Source organism: Dipodomys merriami, unplaced genomic scaffold (assembly GCF_024711535.1).
Source record: "Dipodomys merriami isolate MVZ:Mamm:240054 unplaced genomic scaffold, mDipMer1.0.p SCAF_69, whole genome shotgun sequence".
Lineage (NCBI taxonomy): Eukaryota > Metazoa > Chordata > Mammalia > Rodentia > Heteromyidae > Dipodomys > Dipodomys merriami.
Window position 1 is genome coordinate 5,478,997 of NW_027206279.1, and position 13,973 is coordinate 5,492,969.

General features: G+C 54.7%; 2 protein-coding genes across 3 annotated transcripts in view; both read right to left on the reverse strand.

Moving 5' to 3' along the window:
- Positions 1-7,088, reverse strand: part of Sptbn5 (spectrin beta, non-erythrocytic 5) — a 33,961-nt gene extending 26,873 nt beyond the window's left edge. Inside the window, exons 1-7 of the mRNA XM_070005688.1 lie at positions 6,960-7,088; positions 6,661-6,828; positions 4,717-4,833; positions 3,259-3,416; positions 2,672-2,900; positions 1,332-1,963; positions 7-145 (exon numbers count right to left, since the gene is read on the reverse strand). Coding sequence (XP_069861789.1) covers positions 7-145; positions 1,332-1,963; positions 2,672-2,900; positions 3,259-3,416; positions 4,717-4,833; positions 6,661-6,828; positions 6,960-7,070 — 1,554 coding nt within the window. The 5' untranslated portion in view covers positions 7,071-7,088. The remainder of the gene's footprint in view (positions 1-6; positions 146-1,331; positions 1,964-2,671; positions 2,901-3,258; positions 3,417-4,716; positions 4,834-6,660; positions 6,829-6,959) is intronic.
- A 1,292-nt stretch (positions 7,089-8,380) lies between these two features.
- Positions 8,381-13,973, reverse strand: part of Ehd4 (EH domain containing 4) — a 54,062-nt gene continuing 48,469 nt past the window's right edge. For both annotated transcript variants that reach the window (XM_070005859.1, XM_070005860.1), the window contains one exon: positions 8,381-13,283. In XM_070005859.1, the coding sequence (XP_069861960.1) occupies positions 12,747-13,283 (537 nt within the window). In that variant the 3' untranslated portion in view covers positions 8,381-12,746. The remainder of the gene's footprint in view (positions 13,284-13,973) is intronic.

Sequence of the window (13,973 nt, forward strand, 5' to 3'; positions counted from 1 at the left end):
GCTCACCTGCAGCTCCTCAAGCTGGTCAGAGGCGGCCTCCACCTCCTGAAGCAGGCTCAGAACAGCCTGCGTGCCTGACATCTGCTTCCTTTGCTTCTGGAGACTCTGAAGGAGGGTGTGCCAGCGCTGGGCGATCTCCTCCTGCCTGGAGAGGGGGGATAAGGGGCTCAGCAGGCCAGGGCAGGAAAGCTGTTTCAGTGTCTCGGCTGCTGGTGTGATTTGGCCACTGTGGTAGAGTTCGACTTCTGGGTCTGGTGGCAGGACCAGTACATAAATGGCCTCGTGTGGCCAAAGCAGTTTGTCCTGCCTTGGTAAAAGCCAGAGAAGCCAAAAGAAAGGCCTGGAAGATTCCATGTCCCTGGACCTTCTTGGGAGGCAGAGATGGGGAAATCTCAGTTTGAGGCCATCCCGAACAAAAGAAGTTCAAGAAACTCCATCTCAACCAACTGCTTGGCGCAGCTATGTGTGCCTATCCTCACCTCCTGGGAGCACAGGTAGATGGATCGCAGCCCACAGTGCCTGAGCATGTATGAGATCCCACTTCAGAACGACCAAGGCAGCCCATCATCAGTGGCTCATGTGTATAATCCCAGCAACTCACAGGGCTGAGAGCTAAGGATCACAGTTTGGAGCCAGCCCAGGCAGACAAATCCAAAAGACTCTTACTAGCTGGGCGCCTGTGTCTCACAACTGTAATTCTAGCTACTCAGGAGGCTGAGATCTAAGGATGATAGTTCAAAGCCAGCCTGGGCAGGAACATCTGTGAAACCCTTATCTCCAATAAACTATTCAGAAAAAGCCAGAAGTGGTGCTGTGGCTCAAGCCTTGAGTACAGACAGGCTAAGGGACAGAGGCCAGACCCTGAGTTTAAGCCCTAGGACCAGCAAAAAACAAACAACAACAAAAACCCCCACAAAATTCTTACTTCTCACAAGCAAAAAGTCAGAAGTGAAGGCTTGGTGCAGGTAATAGAGTGCCTGATTATCAAGTGTGAGGCCCCGAGTTCAATCACCAGTACTGCCAAAAACCAAAAACCCAAAAATCCACATTTGAAGTGGAGGTGTGGGCTCAAGTGGTAGACTGTCAGTCTTGAGCAAAAAAGCCAAACGAGATTGAAAAGCCCCAAGTTCAAGCCCCAGTACCAGCATGAGCATGCACATAAAAGAGATAGTTCTTTACCTAAAGGGATGAATTACTGGTAGTGAATATCAGGCATCCATGGGAGCAAATCTAAATCACTGTTTCCTCCATGGCCAAGAGTAGACCAGGAATGTAAGGGAGGGGTGTGGAAGCCTTAGCTTGTGAGAATGGTTCCTATGCTTGAGGCTTACCTGCAGACCACATCTGCCCAGCTGTGATACTGCTCCTGCCGGAGGATGTCTGCAATCTCAGCCAGGGCCTGGAAACGTCCTTCCTGGGGCAGGATGCTGGCCTCCAGCATGCCCAGCCTCTGGGAGGCTGCCTCCACGGTGACTGAGCTGGCTGGGGGGGCCCTCATCTGGTCCAGAGCCTGCTCTGAATCCTTTAGGAAGCTCTCCCGGAGGGCTGCCTTGCGCTGGAAGCGCCCGGCCAGAGTTTCCAGTCGCTCTAGCTTTAGTAGCCTCTGCTGCAGGGCCTGGCTCCGGGCCGCCTCTGCCCGCTCCAGCCCTGACCAGCGTTGGGAGAGCTCTGCCAGGCTCAGGCCCTCTGGAGGCAGGAAGGGCCTACGGTTCTGGGCCCGGAGAGCAGTCTGCAGCCGGAAGAGCAGGGCCTCCGCGGCTCCCCGCTGCTGCAGTCTGGGCGGCTTTTCCTGGGTGCGGAAGCAGGCAAAGGCCGCCAGCAGCTGGCGCATGGCAGGCAGGGAGTCCGGGAAACCCCTGGCGTCCAGCTGCATCTGCTTCTCTGTGATCCATTGGAGCAGGTCGGCCACCAGCTGCTCATACTGAGTCTGCAGCGCCTCGGTCTCCTGGAGCTGAAGTAAGATCTGGTGGGGGTGCAGAGGGAGAATCAGGGCTGCCTCCCCCATCCCCGAGAGGGGGGCAGGCTTGCCATGGAGCTGTCTCCTGTTGCATGCAGCCCAAGTGGGCTGTGGCTCATCCTACAGCGGAGGGTACACCGCCCGCCCCCCAACACCCAGGGAAGAGGAGGCATGGCTGCGTCAGACGCAGGCATGACTGCCGAGGGGGCTTGCCTTTCTCTATCTCACTTCGCCTGCTCTAGCTGCCTCCACGCTGCCCCTCTTTCTGGTCCTCCTGCTCTTCCCCGTGCCGCCCCCCCCCCACGCTGCCAAAACAGCCTGTAGCGCCTCCCCCCACACCATCCCCGGCACTAACCGGCACGACAGCCCTCCCGGGCCTCAGTCTGTGCCATCGTATCCAGAGAGTGAGAGACCCTCCCAAAAACATGGGTCCTGGGTCACCCCTGACCCAGCAGAGCCCCTGCTAGGCCTGCCTTCGCAGACGCTGGCTTCCTAAACCTTTTAATCCCATTAGGAGCTTAACAGTTTGTGAGTGACAAAGAGGGGACAGGACAGAAGGGGGCACCGGTCCCCTGTCCACCGGAGTCTGCCAGACGGGCACTTCACACTCGCAACAATCCATGTGTCATCAGCTCCTGTTACCAGTGGAGCTCAGAGAACTTAGGCAACTTGGCCAAGGCCTCACAGCAGGTATGTGTGGCCTTGATTCCAGACCTTGGCGAGTCTCTTCTGCACCGTCTGCCCGTGGTGCAGGCGGGAGAGGCAGTGGTAGTAGAGGGAGACGTAGGTCATGATGGAGCGCTCGTCTGGCTGTGGAGCGGCCACGTCCTCGGGGTCCAGCAGCTGGGCAATGCCGAGCTCCCGCTCAGCCACGTGGAAGGCCGATGCCAGGTTGTGCAGCGCGCGCTCTGGCCGCAGGGAGCTATAATCTAGCAGGTCTGGCCTGGGCAGACAGAGGCGGGAAGCGCTTTTCAGCGTTTGCTCTGCTGGAGTTCGCTGACACCTGGGTTGAAGGACGAGTAGGAGCCCTCGGGAGAGGAAGGTTCATCTGGCACAGGGCTGGGCTGGGGGTAGGGGAGGAAGTCCAAGCCGAGCCGGCTCTAGCCAGGGAGAGTGTAGTGAAAGGAAAGGCTCAGACGGTGGAGAAGGCAGGCATCAAAGGCAAACCCGGCCATCTCTGTGGCCTGCCCTAGAGCAAAGACTCAAGACTCCAACCGCTTTACTTCTCAAAGCCCAGGGATGGGGGGGGACATGGAGAAGGGGCAGGAGCTCTGGGCCTAGACACGAGGCTGGGGCTGTACCTGTGCGCATGGAGGAGAGCGTTAAAACCCAGCCCGTCACTCCAGCTGTGCGAGAAGTCGGTGATGTCCACGTTGGCGTAGCTGGCCGTCTTCCGCTGGCACCAAATAAGCAGCGCTTCCTTGGCAGACAGCAGGGCTGTGCTGGCTCCAAACTCCTCCTGGCAGGGCAGGGCGACCACTGTGTGTGGTGGGTATGGGTGGAGTGTGCTTCCTCTTACCTGATTTTATCTGGGGAGGGTGAGGATGGACAGCATCTGGAAGCCCCAAGCCTGCAAGCTGTTAGCGCAGAGCAGCAGGCTTCACTTTGCAACTGATGGCCACATATGGCAGGAGCTCTTAGTTCTGAGTCCTTCTGAGAGGCCGGTCATGAAGCTAGCTAACCTGGGGCTTCACAGCATGAAGGTCCTTTCCTATCTCTCAGGATTACTTTTATTTATTTATTTTTTTTGGTCAGTCATGGGGCTTGAACTCTGGGCCTGGGCGCTGTCCCTCAGCTCTTCAGCTCAAGGCGAGCGCTCTACCACTTGAGCCACAGCAACACTTCCGGTTTTCCGAGTGGTTTATTGGAGATAAGAGTCTCACGGCCTTTCCTGCCCGGGCTGGCTTTGAACCGTGATCCTCAGTTCTCAGCCTCCTGACTAGCTGGGATTACAGCTGGGATTACATCGGTGGCGTGATCCACCGGTGCCCAGCTCACCACAGGCTTTTTGTGGGCCCTTGTAGTAGGTACCAAGGTTGGTGTTTACATTCTTCAGTGACAAGGAGGTACAGTCAGTCAGAGATCAGGACGTTGTTTGGGGGTCCCCAGTAGGGGTGGGGGTAGTCTGCACCCTAAATCTCTGACAGAGGTTTCAATGTCCGGGGCTGCTGCAGGCTGTAGAAGGCCTCAGTGGATCTGCTTTCCATCCCCTCCCAGGCAGGCCCGGGGTTTCCAGCCGAGCCTGTGGCTTCTTTTCATTTGGGTTTCATTGTTTTCCTAACTTACAGAATGGAATTTCAGGTGGCGTTGGAGAAATCCTAAAACTGCGAAAATGGACACATGTATCTAATTTTCTCTTGATTCTTTCTGATCTGGTTGCAGGGGAAAAGAGGTAGGATGGGAAAAGTCAGGGACCACAGGTGTTCGGGATATGGGGGCTTTACGTGTTTCATTTCCCCTGATGGACGGGATGGAGCCTGAGAGTTAAGGGTTCCATCTCCAAGCAGGGTACAGCAGACCAGGGGTGGAAGCGGGTGCCGGACAGCCACCCAACCCCTCCTTCGTGGGTGACTTGCCCAGGCTGGGTCCGAGGACCGATTCCAGTCCTCCCTTCAGGCTTTAGCAACATTTCCAGCATTCTGGGTTGAATACTGAAATCACAGATGCCAAGACCTGCTGTGGGAATCACAGAGCGGCCCCTGGGAACCCGGGGAGGGGGGCAGGGTTGGGCTGGGTCATGGTGGTGGGCTCAGACATACCCTGTCCAGGGAGATGTGGGAAATCTGGAACCGCAGAATGATGATCCACAGGAGCCCCAGGATGAGCGACTGGTCTCCATCCACAATGTTCTCTGGTCCGATGAGAGGAATCGGCACCTGGGGGTGGGGGTGGGGCAGGCACCGTTGGCTGGGCTGAGCCATGAAGCCTGTGTTCCCCAGGAATCAGAGGAACCAGAAGCTCAGAGGGGTGCTGTCAGGTTGGGAGGGCCCTGGAATCCAAGGGGGATCTTCCTTAGGGAGAATGGGCATCAGACCAGGCCAAGAAAGAGATAGCTTGGTCCACACCCGCTCTGGATGATGGCCTAGAGCCTGGTATACTGGGCTGGGTCCCTGAGTAAGGGACCCCAGACACGAAACACAGGTTAAACTGGGGCCAAAGTCAGTGGTTCAGCTACAGGAGTCGGAAACGAGAGGTCATTAATAGCAAATGTGCAAGCTAAACAGACCACATCAGTGTCGGCCTCCACCTCCTGGGGAACCCTGAGGTCCCCAGGGGTATTGGGGTCCTGGCATTACACCGGAATCCCAGTCCTATTAGATTTTCGTTTTCATCCAATGGAACCTTTAGGAACTTGAGTCTCGAGCCCCATGCAGTCAGACTCAACAAACACCTGCCATGCTCTTGCGTGCAGTGACGTTAGGAGCCTCTGCCCCACAGCTTGTCACTTGCAAGGAGGATGGAGGAATCATGGGGAGAGCAGGACGGAATGAACACCCAGGCCCCAGAGGACCTGGCCCTGGTTACCTGGGCTCCATTGTCATACTCTGTTCATCACCCTGAATCACACCGCACCCAGGCCCGTGGGCTTCTCAGAGACGTCTTGGGTACTATGAGTCTGTACCCCACAGAGCTGACAGGCTCAGTGGGCAGAGCTGGGCTTTGCATGTCACATCCCAGGGCCTGGCCCGGAACTCAACATGTGGTGAGGTTTCCGTGATGATGATGGTCCACTCCTGCTGCTAGTTAAGCTCGTGTGCATGAGCACACGTGCACCCAGGCATGGGGGGAGCTGGGGGGAGGGCTCCCTTGTCCTGACCACGCCTGCCTCCCTCCCACTCAGCAGTGACCTGCTGTCGCCAGAGCTCCAGGAGAGCTGACTCTCAGGCCATTGCCCCTAGGACCTCAAGGGCCTGGCTTTCTGTAGCTGGCTGGAACCACAGTGATGCCCTTCCTGTGACTTTGGTGTCTTCTGTCCTCAGCCCCGGGGAGCCGCTGGGAACCTCCATCAGGAGGCGTGTACCCTGCACACCCACGCCAGAACCAGAGCAAGGCCAGGAGCTGGTTTCCCAGTAGACATAAAAGGAGCTCTTAGAGCGCTTGCTTTTTCTCTTTAGGGCTAGAACTCAGGGCCTTGAGACTTCTCTAGTGCTCTACTACTTGAACCATGCATCCAGTCTGGCATTGTGCTGGTTAATTGGAGATGGAGTTTTGAGGCTAGTTCTGTCCAGGCTGGCTTCTAATCTTGATCCTCCAACTCAGCCTCTCGAGTAGCTAAGATTACAGGCATAAGCCACTGATGCCTGGCTCTTCCTTCCTTTTAGTGACCATCTCTTCGTCCAGTCTCTTTCTCAAATCTTCCTCTGTGTAGAAGCTCTTCTCCCCCCCCTCCACGGCTCCGCTGCCTGGCTGACCACGGATCTAGCGGCTGAGTCATCCCGGCCTCTGGGTCCACATGTGTGAAATGAGAAGACGGATTTGTTTAGCACAGAATCCTGCATTGTCCCTCACGAGACAGCGACCTTTCCGGGCCTATTACAGTAGGTGGCTGCACTGCAGCTGGCTGGGGGCTGTCCAAGTCAGGACACTTCTGCTGTTGCATCTGCTGCATCCTTGCTAGGCCTTTCTTGTTTAGTCCCAGATCCTCTCCCGCCTGCCCAGCCGCCCAGCTAGCGCCCTGCTTCGCGGCCGTGCCCTGCACACACCTTGGCCCTGAGGAAGGCCAGTGCCCGGCTGTTGTTCTCCAGGAAGTGCACGCGCAGGCGGCCGTGGCTGGGCGGCGGCAGGGCCTCTCCCGAGATGAGCTCCAGCAGCCGCAGCAGGCGGGTGCCATCGGCCAGCTCCGTGTACAGGTTCTGGATCCTGATGCCCACCTGGGGAGCGGGCGGGGTAGGTAAGAGGGCAGCCCCGTCTCCCCTGGGAACCCCAAAGGAAAGGCCTCTGTCCTTAGCTCTGCTGTAGAGGCCACAGCAGCCCCCTTCCCGCCCCCCCCAGCCCCGCTCACCTGGCTCAGCCGGAAGATGTTATTTACCCACTTGGTGAATGTCTTCTCTTGCACGCGTGCGTGTCGAGTCTGCAGCTTTCGGATATGGCCCGCCTCATAGTCAGAGGCCATGGTGGGACCTGGGTGGGGTGGGACCTACGTTGGGCCTGGGTGTAGAGGGTGGGTACTGAGGAGCTCTCTGCTGGGGGTGTATGGGGCTAAGCCTAGCCACACTGTCCCCCACGGTTGGTATGGTTTGTGACCTGGAGCCTAGACAAGCGAGGTCCGGTGCTCCTGGGCTGGTATCCAGGACCCATTTGCCCACCCCCACCTTCCAGGTTCTTCTCAAGAATCCTGGCTGCCAGTCCCTCAGCCACAGCAATCTGACTCCGCTCCTTGGGTTGGTGAGCACGAGTGGAAAGGAGACGGGGCTGTTCACCTTTGGCGATGTCTGGTCCTGGGGAGGAGCCCTGCTGGTCGGCTGGGCTGCGAGGGCAGTCAGCAGAGGCTGGGCCTGGAGGAAGAGGCTCAGAGAGGCCAGGGTGGAGCTGCCCCTCCCTCCCCCCTTTGCTCCCAGCTGCCAGGGGTAATGACACACAGGCGACATTGTCCTCCCCCCTGCTCCAGGGCGTGGCCCAGACAGGAGGAGGTGGCTCCAGAATTCCCCAGACCCATTGCTAGAGGGTCTCCTCCATCTTCCACGCCGCCCCCTGGAAAGCTTCCCCTGTGGTCAGGTGGGGGGATCCTGGTTCTCAGAGGGTTAAATTGGGTCCCAAGTTCATTTCTGAAGCTTTTTCTGTGACCAGAAGGGAGTTTCTCACCCAGATTCTTGGTTCAGAGATGCGTAGAGATCTGTATCACCAGCAGGATGGATGGGCACGGGGGCAGGGGGGGTGCCCAGTGTGTGCTGTTGGGGTACATGTGAGGCCAGGCCGCCAGGTGCTCCTCCCTGGGGTTGGCAAGCCTTGGGGTTTATATCAGGCAGGCCTGTGCCTCTGGGGGCCACTCGAATCCTTGAGGCTCCCATGGCTGGATTCCCATCTTGGTTCTCAGCTTCTCTCAGGTGGGGCCGGGAAATCTCCTCCGGCCTCCCGCTAGAGCCAGCTGGCCCTTGGTGGGAGTCACCAGAGGAAGGATGTGGGAAGAGTTGGGGATAATGGACAGCATGAAGGGGGGGCCACACTGTCTCCCTGACCCCTTCACCTCCCCTCAAAATGAGCCTGACACAGGCTTTGCTCGGGAGAGCCACACAGTGGCCAAAACCCCAGAGACAAGAGGCGATTGTTTCATACATTTATTGATTGTTTCATACGTTTATTGACACTTGTGACATTACAAGAAAAAAAAAAAAAAGCCCTGTTGTGTAGACACTGCACTGGCTAAATGATCTCTAACCTGAAACTCTTACATTAGGTCTTTGGTTACTTGAATAAACTCAATGATTATCTGTTGAAAGAAGGTATATATTTATTTTTGTTTCAGCAAGAGAAAATAACAGTTAAAAGTCATCCTTACGTTCACAGCAATTCATTGTGTTCACAACAATTCGTTGTGTGACAGAGGGCGGTGGTGGGCAGGAAAGGCCTGGGCGGCAGATGGCAGGCTCTGACTTGGGAAGCAGCCTGCCCCGGGCAAGGTATTTGGGACACAGGCTCCCTGAGAGAAGCCAGCCCTTAGGGGACCCATAGAACAAGGAGAAAGGTCTGCGCGGCTAGGGAGGAGTGGAGGGAGGCTTATGACCCAACCCTGCGACACACGCAGGAATTCAACAACCCCAGGCTGCTCAACCACAGCCCTGAGCCAAAGCTGCGCCCTACCAATGGAAAAGGCTGAGGGCTCAGGTGAGTAAAGCCAGCCCTGGAGGGCTGGAGGGCCTGGCTCAGGCCAAGTGAGCATCCGCGAGTTGAGTCTTTGGAGGAAAGAAGTGGACCACACGTTGGGGCTGGAGCCACTGGGCCACCTGTGTCCCCCACAGAGCTAGGGGTTCTGCTGAGTGAATTGTCTTTTCAGTTGGGCTCAGTGGTCTCATTAGCAGCTTACAGCTTGGGAAGTGACAGATGGGAGGAGCAATCGGAGCACTCTCTTCCCCTAACTCAGGGCTGCATAGGCCTGTTACACGATGCCATGGGCCGGGTGAAAATAGGACTTGGAGATTTCCTTTGGAACCAGGGCAAGCATTCTGGTCTAGAGTTTAAATACTGACACACGTCCTGTGTATAAACACACTGAGGGGCTATTTTGAAAACTGGGTGACATGAGTTGTGTGGTTTGTAAGGAGACTTAGGGAAGGAAGACAGGTCCTCAGTGCAGCAAAATTCAAGTGGGGCTGGAGCATGATTGGGTCTTTAGGGCTCAGACATCATCAGTAGACCACGAAGTGATGATTCAGACTAATGGACTATTAGAGGAGGCGGGGCTTAGCTGGAGGAAGTGGCTCACTGGGGACTATCTTGTCCAGAGTTTGTGTCCCTCCCCGCTTCCTCCACCCCCCACTCCTAGCCTTCCCTTCCTTCCTGGCCTCCATGAGGTGAATAGCCTCCTCTGCTACCATTGATGTTCTGTCTTATCTCACGTTCAAAGCCACAGAAGCAGCTGACCACGAGCTAAAAACTGCCACTGAGCCCACACCAACCTTTCCTACCTTAAGGCAACTCTGTCCCAGCAACAGAAAGCCGAGAGGGCAATGTGCTTGAGGTGAGGTGTGTGGAGCAGGAAGTGGGGCTGGTGTTCGGCACAGACCCAACAAGCTTCATGTTGGTCCCTGAAGACATACAGCCTCACTTGGTCACCAACCTGTTTTCCTTTCTTCTGTGCTTTTTCTTTTCAGTACTAGGCTTTGAATTTAGGGCATCACCCTTTTTTGCTTTAGTTATTTTTAGATAGTGTTCCATGTTTTTGCCTAGGGCTTGCCTGAACTGTGATCCTCCTCTTATGTCTTCTGTATAGCTGACACCATAGATATGTACTACCATGCAAGGTTTATAAGTTGAGATGGGATCTTGCTAACTTTTTGCCGGGGGTTATCCCCGAACCACATTCTTCCTGATCTCTGCCTCACCTGTAGGTCTTGAGAACCTTACATGATACATGATTTCATGTTGTAAGAGAGACTATGAAAAGTGTTCTGGGCATTCACACAAGTGAGACCAAAGACACAATGCCTAGGTGCCTCTGATCATACTAAATAATACTTATCGAAGAGGAAATGGAAACAAGATGTTTATTTTCCTTTGTTGCTGTTTTCATCTTTTCTCTGGGGGAGGGTAAGGAGAGGTATGGAAATGGTGGGACAAAGGGTGGACAAATGCAGCAGTGATACTAGATGCCATGGTGAAATGAACTACAACTTGTGGGTGAGGATGGGAGGGAAACACTGGGAGAGTGAAGGAAGGGGGAGATGTTGTCCAAAAAGGAATACACTCTTAGCCAGGCACTGGTGGCTCACGCCTGTAATCCTAGCAGGAGGCTGAGATCTGAGGATCGTGGTTCAAAGCCAGCCCAGGCAGGAAAGTCGGTGAGACTCTTATCTCCATTAGACCACTACAAAACCACAAGTGGCACTGTGACTCAAGTGGTAGAGCTGAGGGGCAGCGCCCAAGCCCAGAGTTCAGGCCCCATGACCAACCAAAAAAAAAGTACTCTTTACCTGACTAATATGACAATAAAAAATTAAAAACAACACAAGATGGTTATTATTCCCTTCCTCCCCACCCCCAAGAACATTACCAGACCCCAGAGGGAAGCTGAGGGTCACACTGCCCTGAGAAGCTTCCTGGAGCTGAGAAACCAGAGCCCAGGGCTCCACAATTGCCCCTTACAAAATCTCTAGAGACACAACTTGGCTAGCTTCACGCATGAGCAAACTGACAAATATTAAAAAAAAACTACACACATGTGATGTAAATAGGTGCATATATTTATGTTACAGATTACAACTGGGCAGAGTTAAAGCAACAGGAGAATCCTAAATAGAAAGCCTGCCCTCCCTGGCATCTTGACTGAGACTCTGGACAAACTGGGGCTCCACAGGCTGTCCTCTGGTGACCCCACTGTGCTGGCTCACGGAGCCATCCTGCTCATATTACAGCCCTGGGACCCTGCAATCTCTACCCCCTCACCCCCACCATGTGTCTTAGTGATTAAAAAGTGCTCATTCAGATTACAAACCATACTACACAGCTGGGTGCTTGTGGCTCAGGCCTGCAATCCAGGCTGAGACCTGGAGCACTGCAGTTCCAAGCTGGCCTGGGTAGAAAGATTTCCTAGACTCTGTTTCCAAAATAACCAGAAGAAAGCTGGGCTTGGAGATGGCTCCCTGCTTCCCACCAAGATAAAAATAATACTAGGTAATTGCTTCTCTGAAAACTGAATTATTTAGAAAGTAAGTTAGGTAATGTGCACAGACATCATCAGAGGCAGGTGAAAAAGAAAAAAAGATGTGTTTTTTGGAAGGCTCCCTGGAACTGTTCTGGTTCCATTCATTCTGGGGGCTGGCAGGGCGCGTGGGATGCAGCCATTGCTAGCTCGTTACTCTCTGCTATGGCATGAAAAACACAGAAAACGACCCCCCTGCCTCCCAGAGCCGGGTCCCCCAGCGGAAGGAGCAGTGGTGGCAGGCATCTGAACGTGGGCTTCGAGGTTTTACCCACAGGCCTGGGGAAGGAGCACCAGGAAGGTCCGTGGCCACGGCCTGCCTCAAGGTGTGCACGCAGGAAATGATGCTCAGGGACTCTGAGAAGGTTTTCTACAAAAAGATTTTTGGAGAAGGATTTCTGAAGAACGTGTACTTTTCAACAACATTCAGTGTCGAACTCCAACCAGACTGATGTCTTCTATCCAACAGTCCGGGCAAGGCTGAGGCCCTTGAACCCTTTTCTTATATTCTCACTAGTGACCCTAAGGGCCTTGGATATGGCCCACAGCAAGACTGCTGCATTTAAATCCTGGCATCCACCAGAAAGATCTAGGGGCATTCGGTGGCTGTGGACCACACTGACTATGGAAGAGAATCACCTCTTTTCCATGCTGTAGTTGAAGTCTGCCTACACTCTGCTATAATCCCTTGGGTAAGCTCATCAGCAAAGCAAATTCCCCCGACATCAGAGTGAGCTGAAATGCCAACAGGGTTAAGGTTACAAGCTCCAAAATTCCTATGTGAATCCAGCTTGGGGGTTGCAGGGAGGCTGTGGTGGGGGTGCTGGGGCAGACGTGCCCTGCTGCAGGGACAGGGCACAGACACAGTGCCTCCTCTCTGAGCTGGGCATCCGTCTTCTCTTTGGTAGTCAGTCTGGAGGGAGCAGGAACTCTCTGCTCTGTCTCTGTCTACTCTAAATAGAGCAGGAAACACATTAGGTGAAATAAATAAGCAATCTCTGCGGCCTCCTGGGGCCCTGTGCTATAGACAGGTGCCGGGACGCTCATGATGACCACAGCCCAGCCCAGTGCACAAGACTCAGGCGAGGCCCTGGCTCGCTTCCTGGGGCTCCAGCAAGCCCGCGGCCACCTGTCCAATTTCTCCGGGCTTGTGAGTTTTCTTTGGCTAATTTCCTTTTCTTCTCAAAATTTGCAATGTCCTCGTCCATCCTCCCTTTCCTCCTAGAACTCGTAGAGAAACTCAGGGAGTTTAAGAGGTGAAAGGAGCTCATCTGGCATCTAAAATATGCCCTCCCAAGTTGATCGAGGGGGAGCTGAGGCGCAAAGACAGGGCGGAGGCCTTGTCCAAAGTCATTCAGTGGGTCAGCGGCAGAGCAGGCTGCAGCCCCAGTCCCATCCCCCACCCCAACCCTCCGCCCTGTTCCTTGGCCGCCCTCAGTCGGCCTTTGGCAGGGACTTCCTGTGAGACGGGGGCACCAGGTGGGGTGGCAGGCTGTGGGGCAGCTCATAGCCATCGAGCTTGATCTTGATGAGGTGCTTGGCCAGCGCGAACTCCTCCTCGTCCAGCATGCCATCGCAGTCACAGTCGGCCAGCTTCCAGATCTTGCCCAAAACACTGTTGGGCAGCTTGGAGGTCACCATTTCCTTCTTGGCGTTGACGCCCGATATCTTGCCGTTGATGGGCGACAGCGTGTAGAAGAGCTCGTCGTAGACGGGCTTGTCCTTGGCCACCACCCACTCCTCGTCATCGGCGCCCTCCTTGGCGCCCTCCCCGTAGCCCTGGTTGAAGGGGCCCTCGGTGGTGCCGTCGAAGGCCCCGCCCTGCACCAGCTGGGTGGGCATGCTCATCTCCTCCTGGCTGATGAGGCTCATCAGGGATGCGATCTTGTTGCTCAGCATGTTGTCCACGGCCTCGATCAGCTTGGGCTTCAGCGAGTGGAATTTGGTGAAGTCATAGTTCTCCAGCTGTTCCTGCAGGAGGAGAAAACCACACGCTCGGTGACAGACTTTTCTACAGCTGCTGATCTCTGGGGCTAGATGTGTGCTCCAACCGCTCCGACTTGGAGAAAAACCTTTCCCCTACCTTTTTGTTGGTGGTACTAGGATTTGCACTTTGCCATTTGAGTGACACCCAGCCCTTTTCTGCTTTAGTTAGTTTCTTTTTCAAGTAGAGCTTGAAAAAGGGTCTATTTATGTGTCCCACACAGAAGGGACCACCAGTATACACAGCTATACTGGTGTGCTAGAGTGTACATTGCAAAGGAAGAAAAACATCCCAGATGTTTAGTTTCTGCTGGCTTTGAAAAGGGATTCCAATTTACTTACAGTGAAAAAAGGTTAACATGAAACAGAAAAAAGCCAGTGTTAAGGGAAGAGGCAAATAATGAGGAGGGATAAGCGTTCATCCCCTCAAACACAGGAACTGAGAGTTCCGCGTTGCGCAGTTGCTCCGAGGTCCTTAGGGGCTCCTCCTTCTCCCTACTGTTCACAGCCTTCCTGGAGGACAGAAAGCACCTGCCCATCACAAGGGATGAACTGTCCCTGGTCCTGAACTGTGCCAAGCTACCTGAGACCTGGCATTAGGGGCATCTGGCTTTCCCTAGAAATTTCACTGAGTAAACACAGAAATTTCCAGGTATTTTTTTTTTTTTTTGGTTGTTG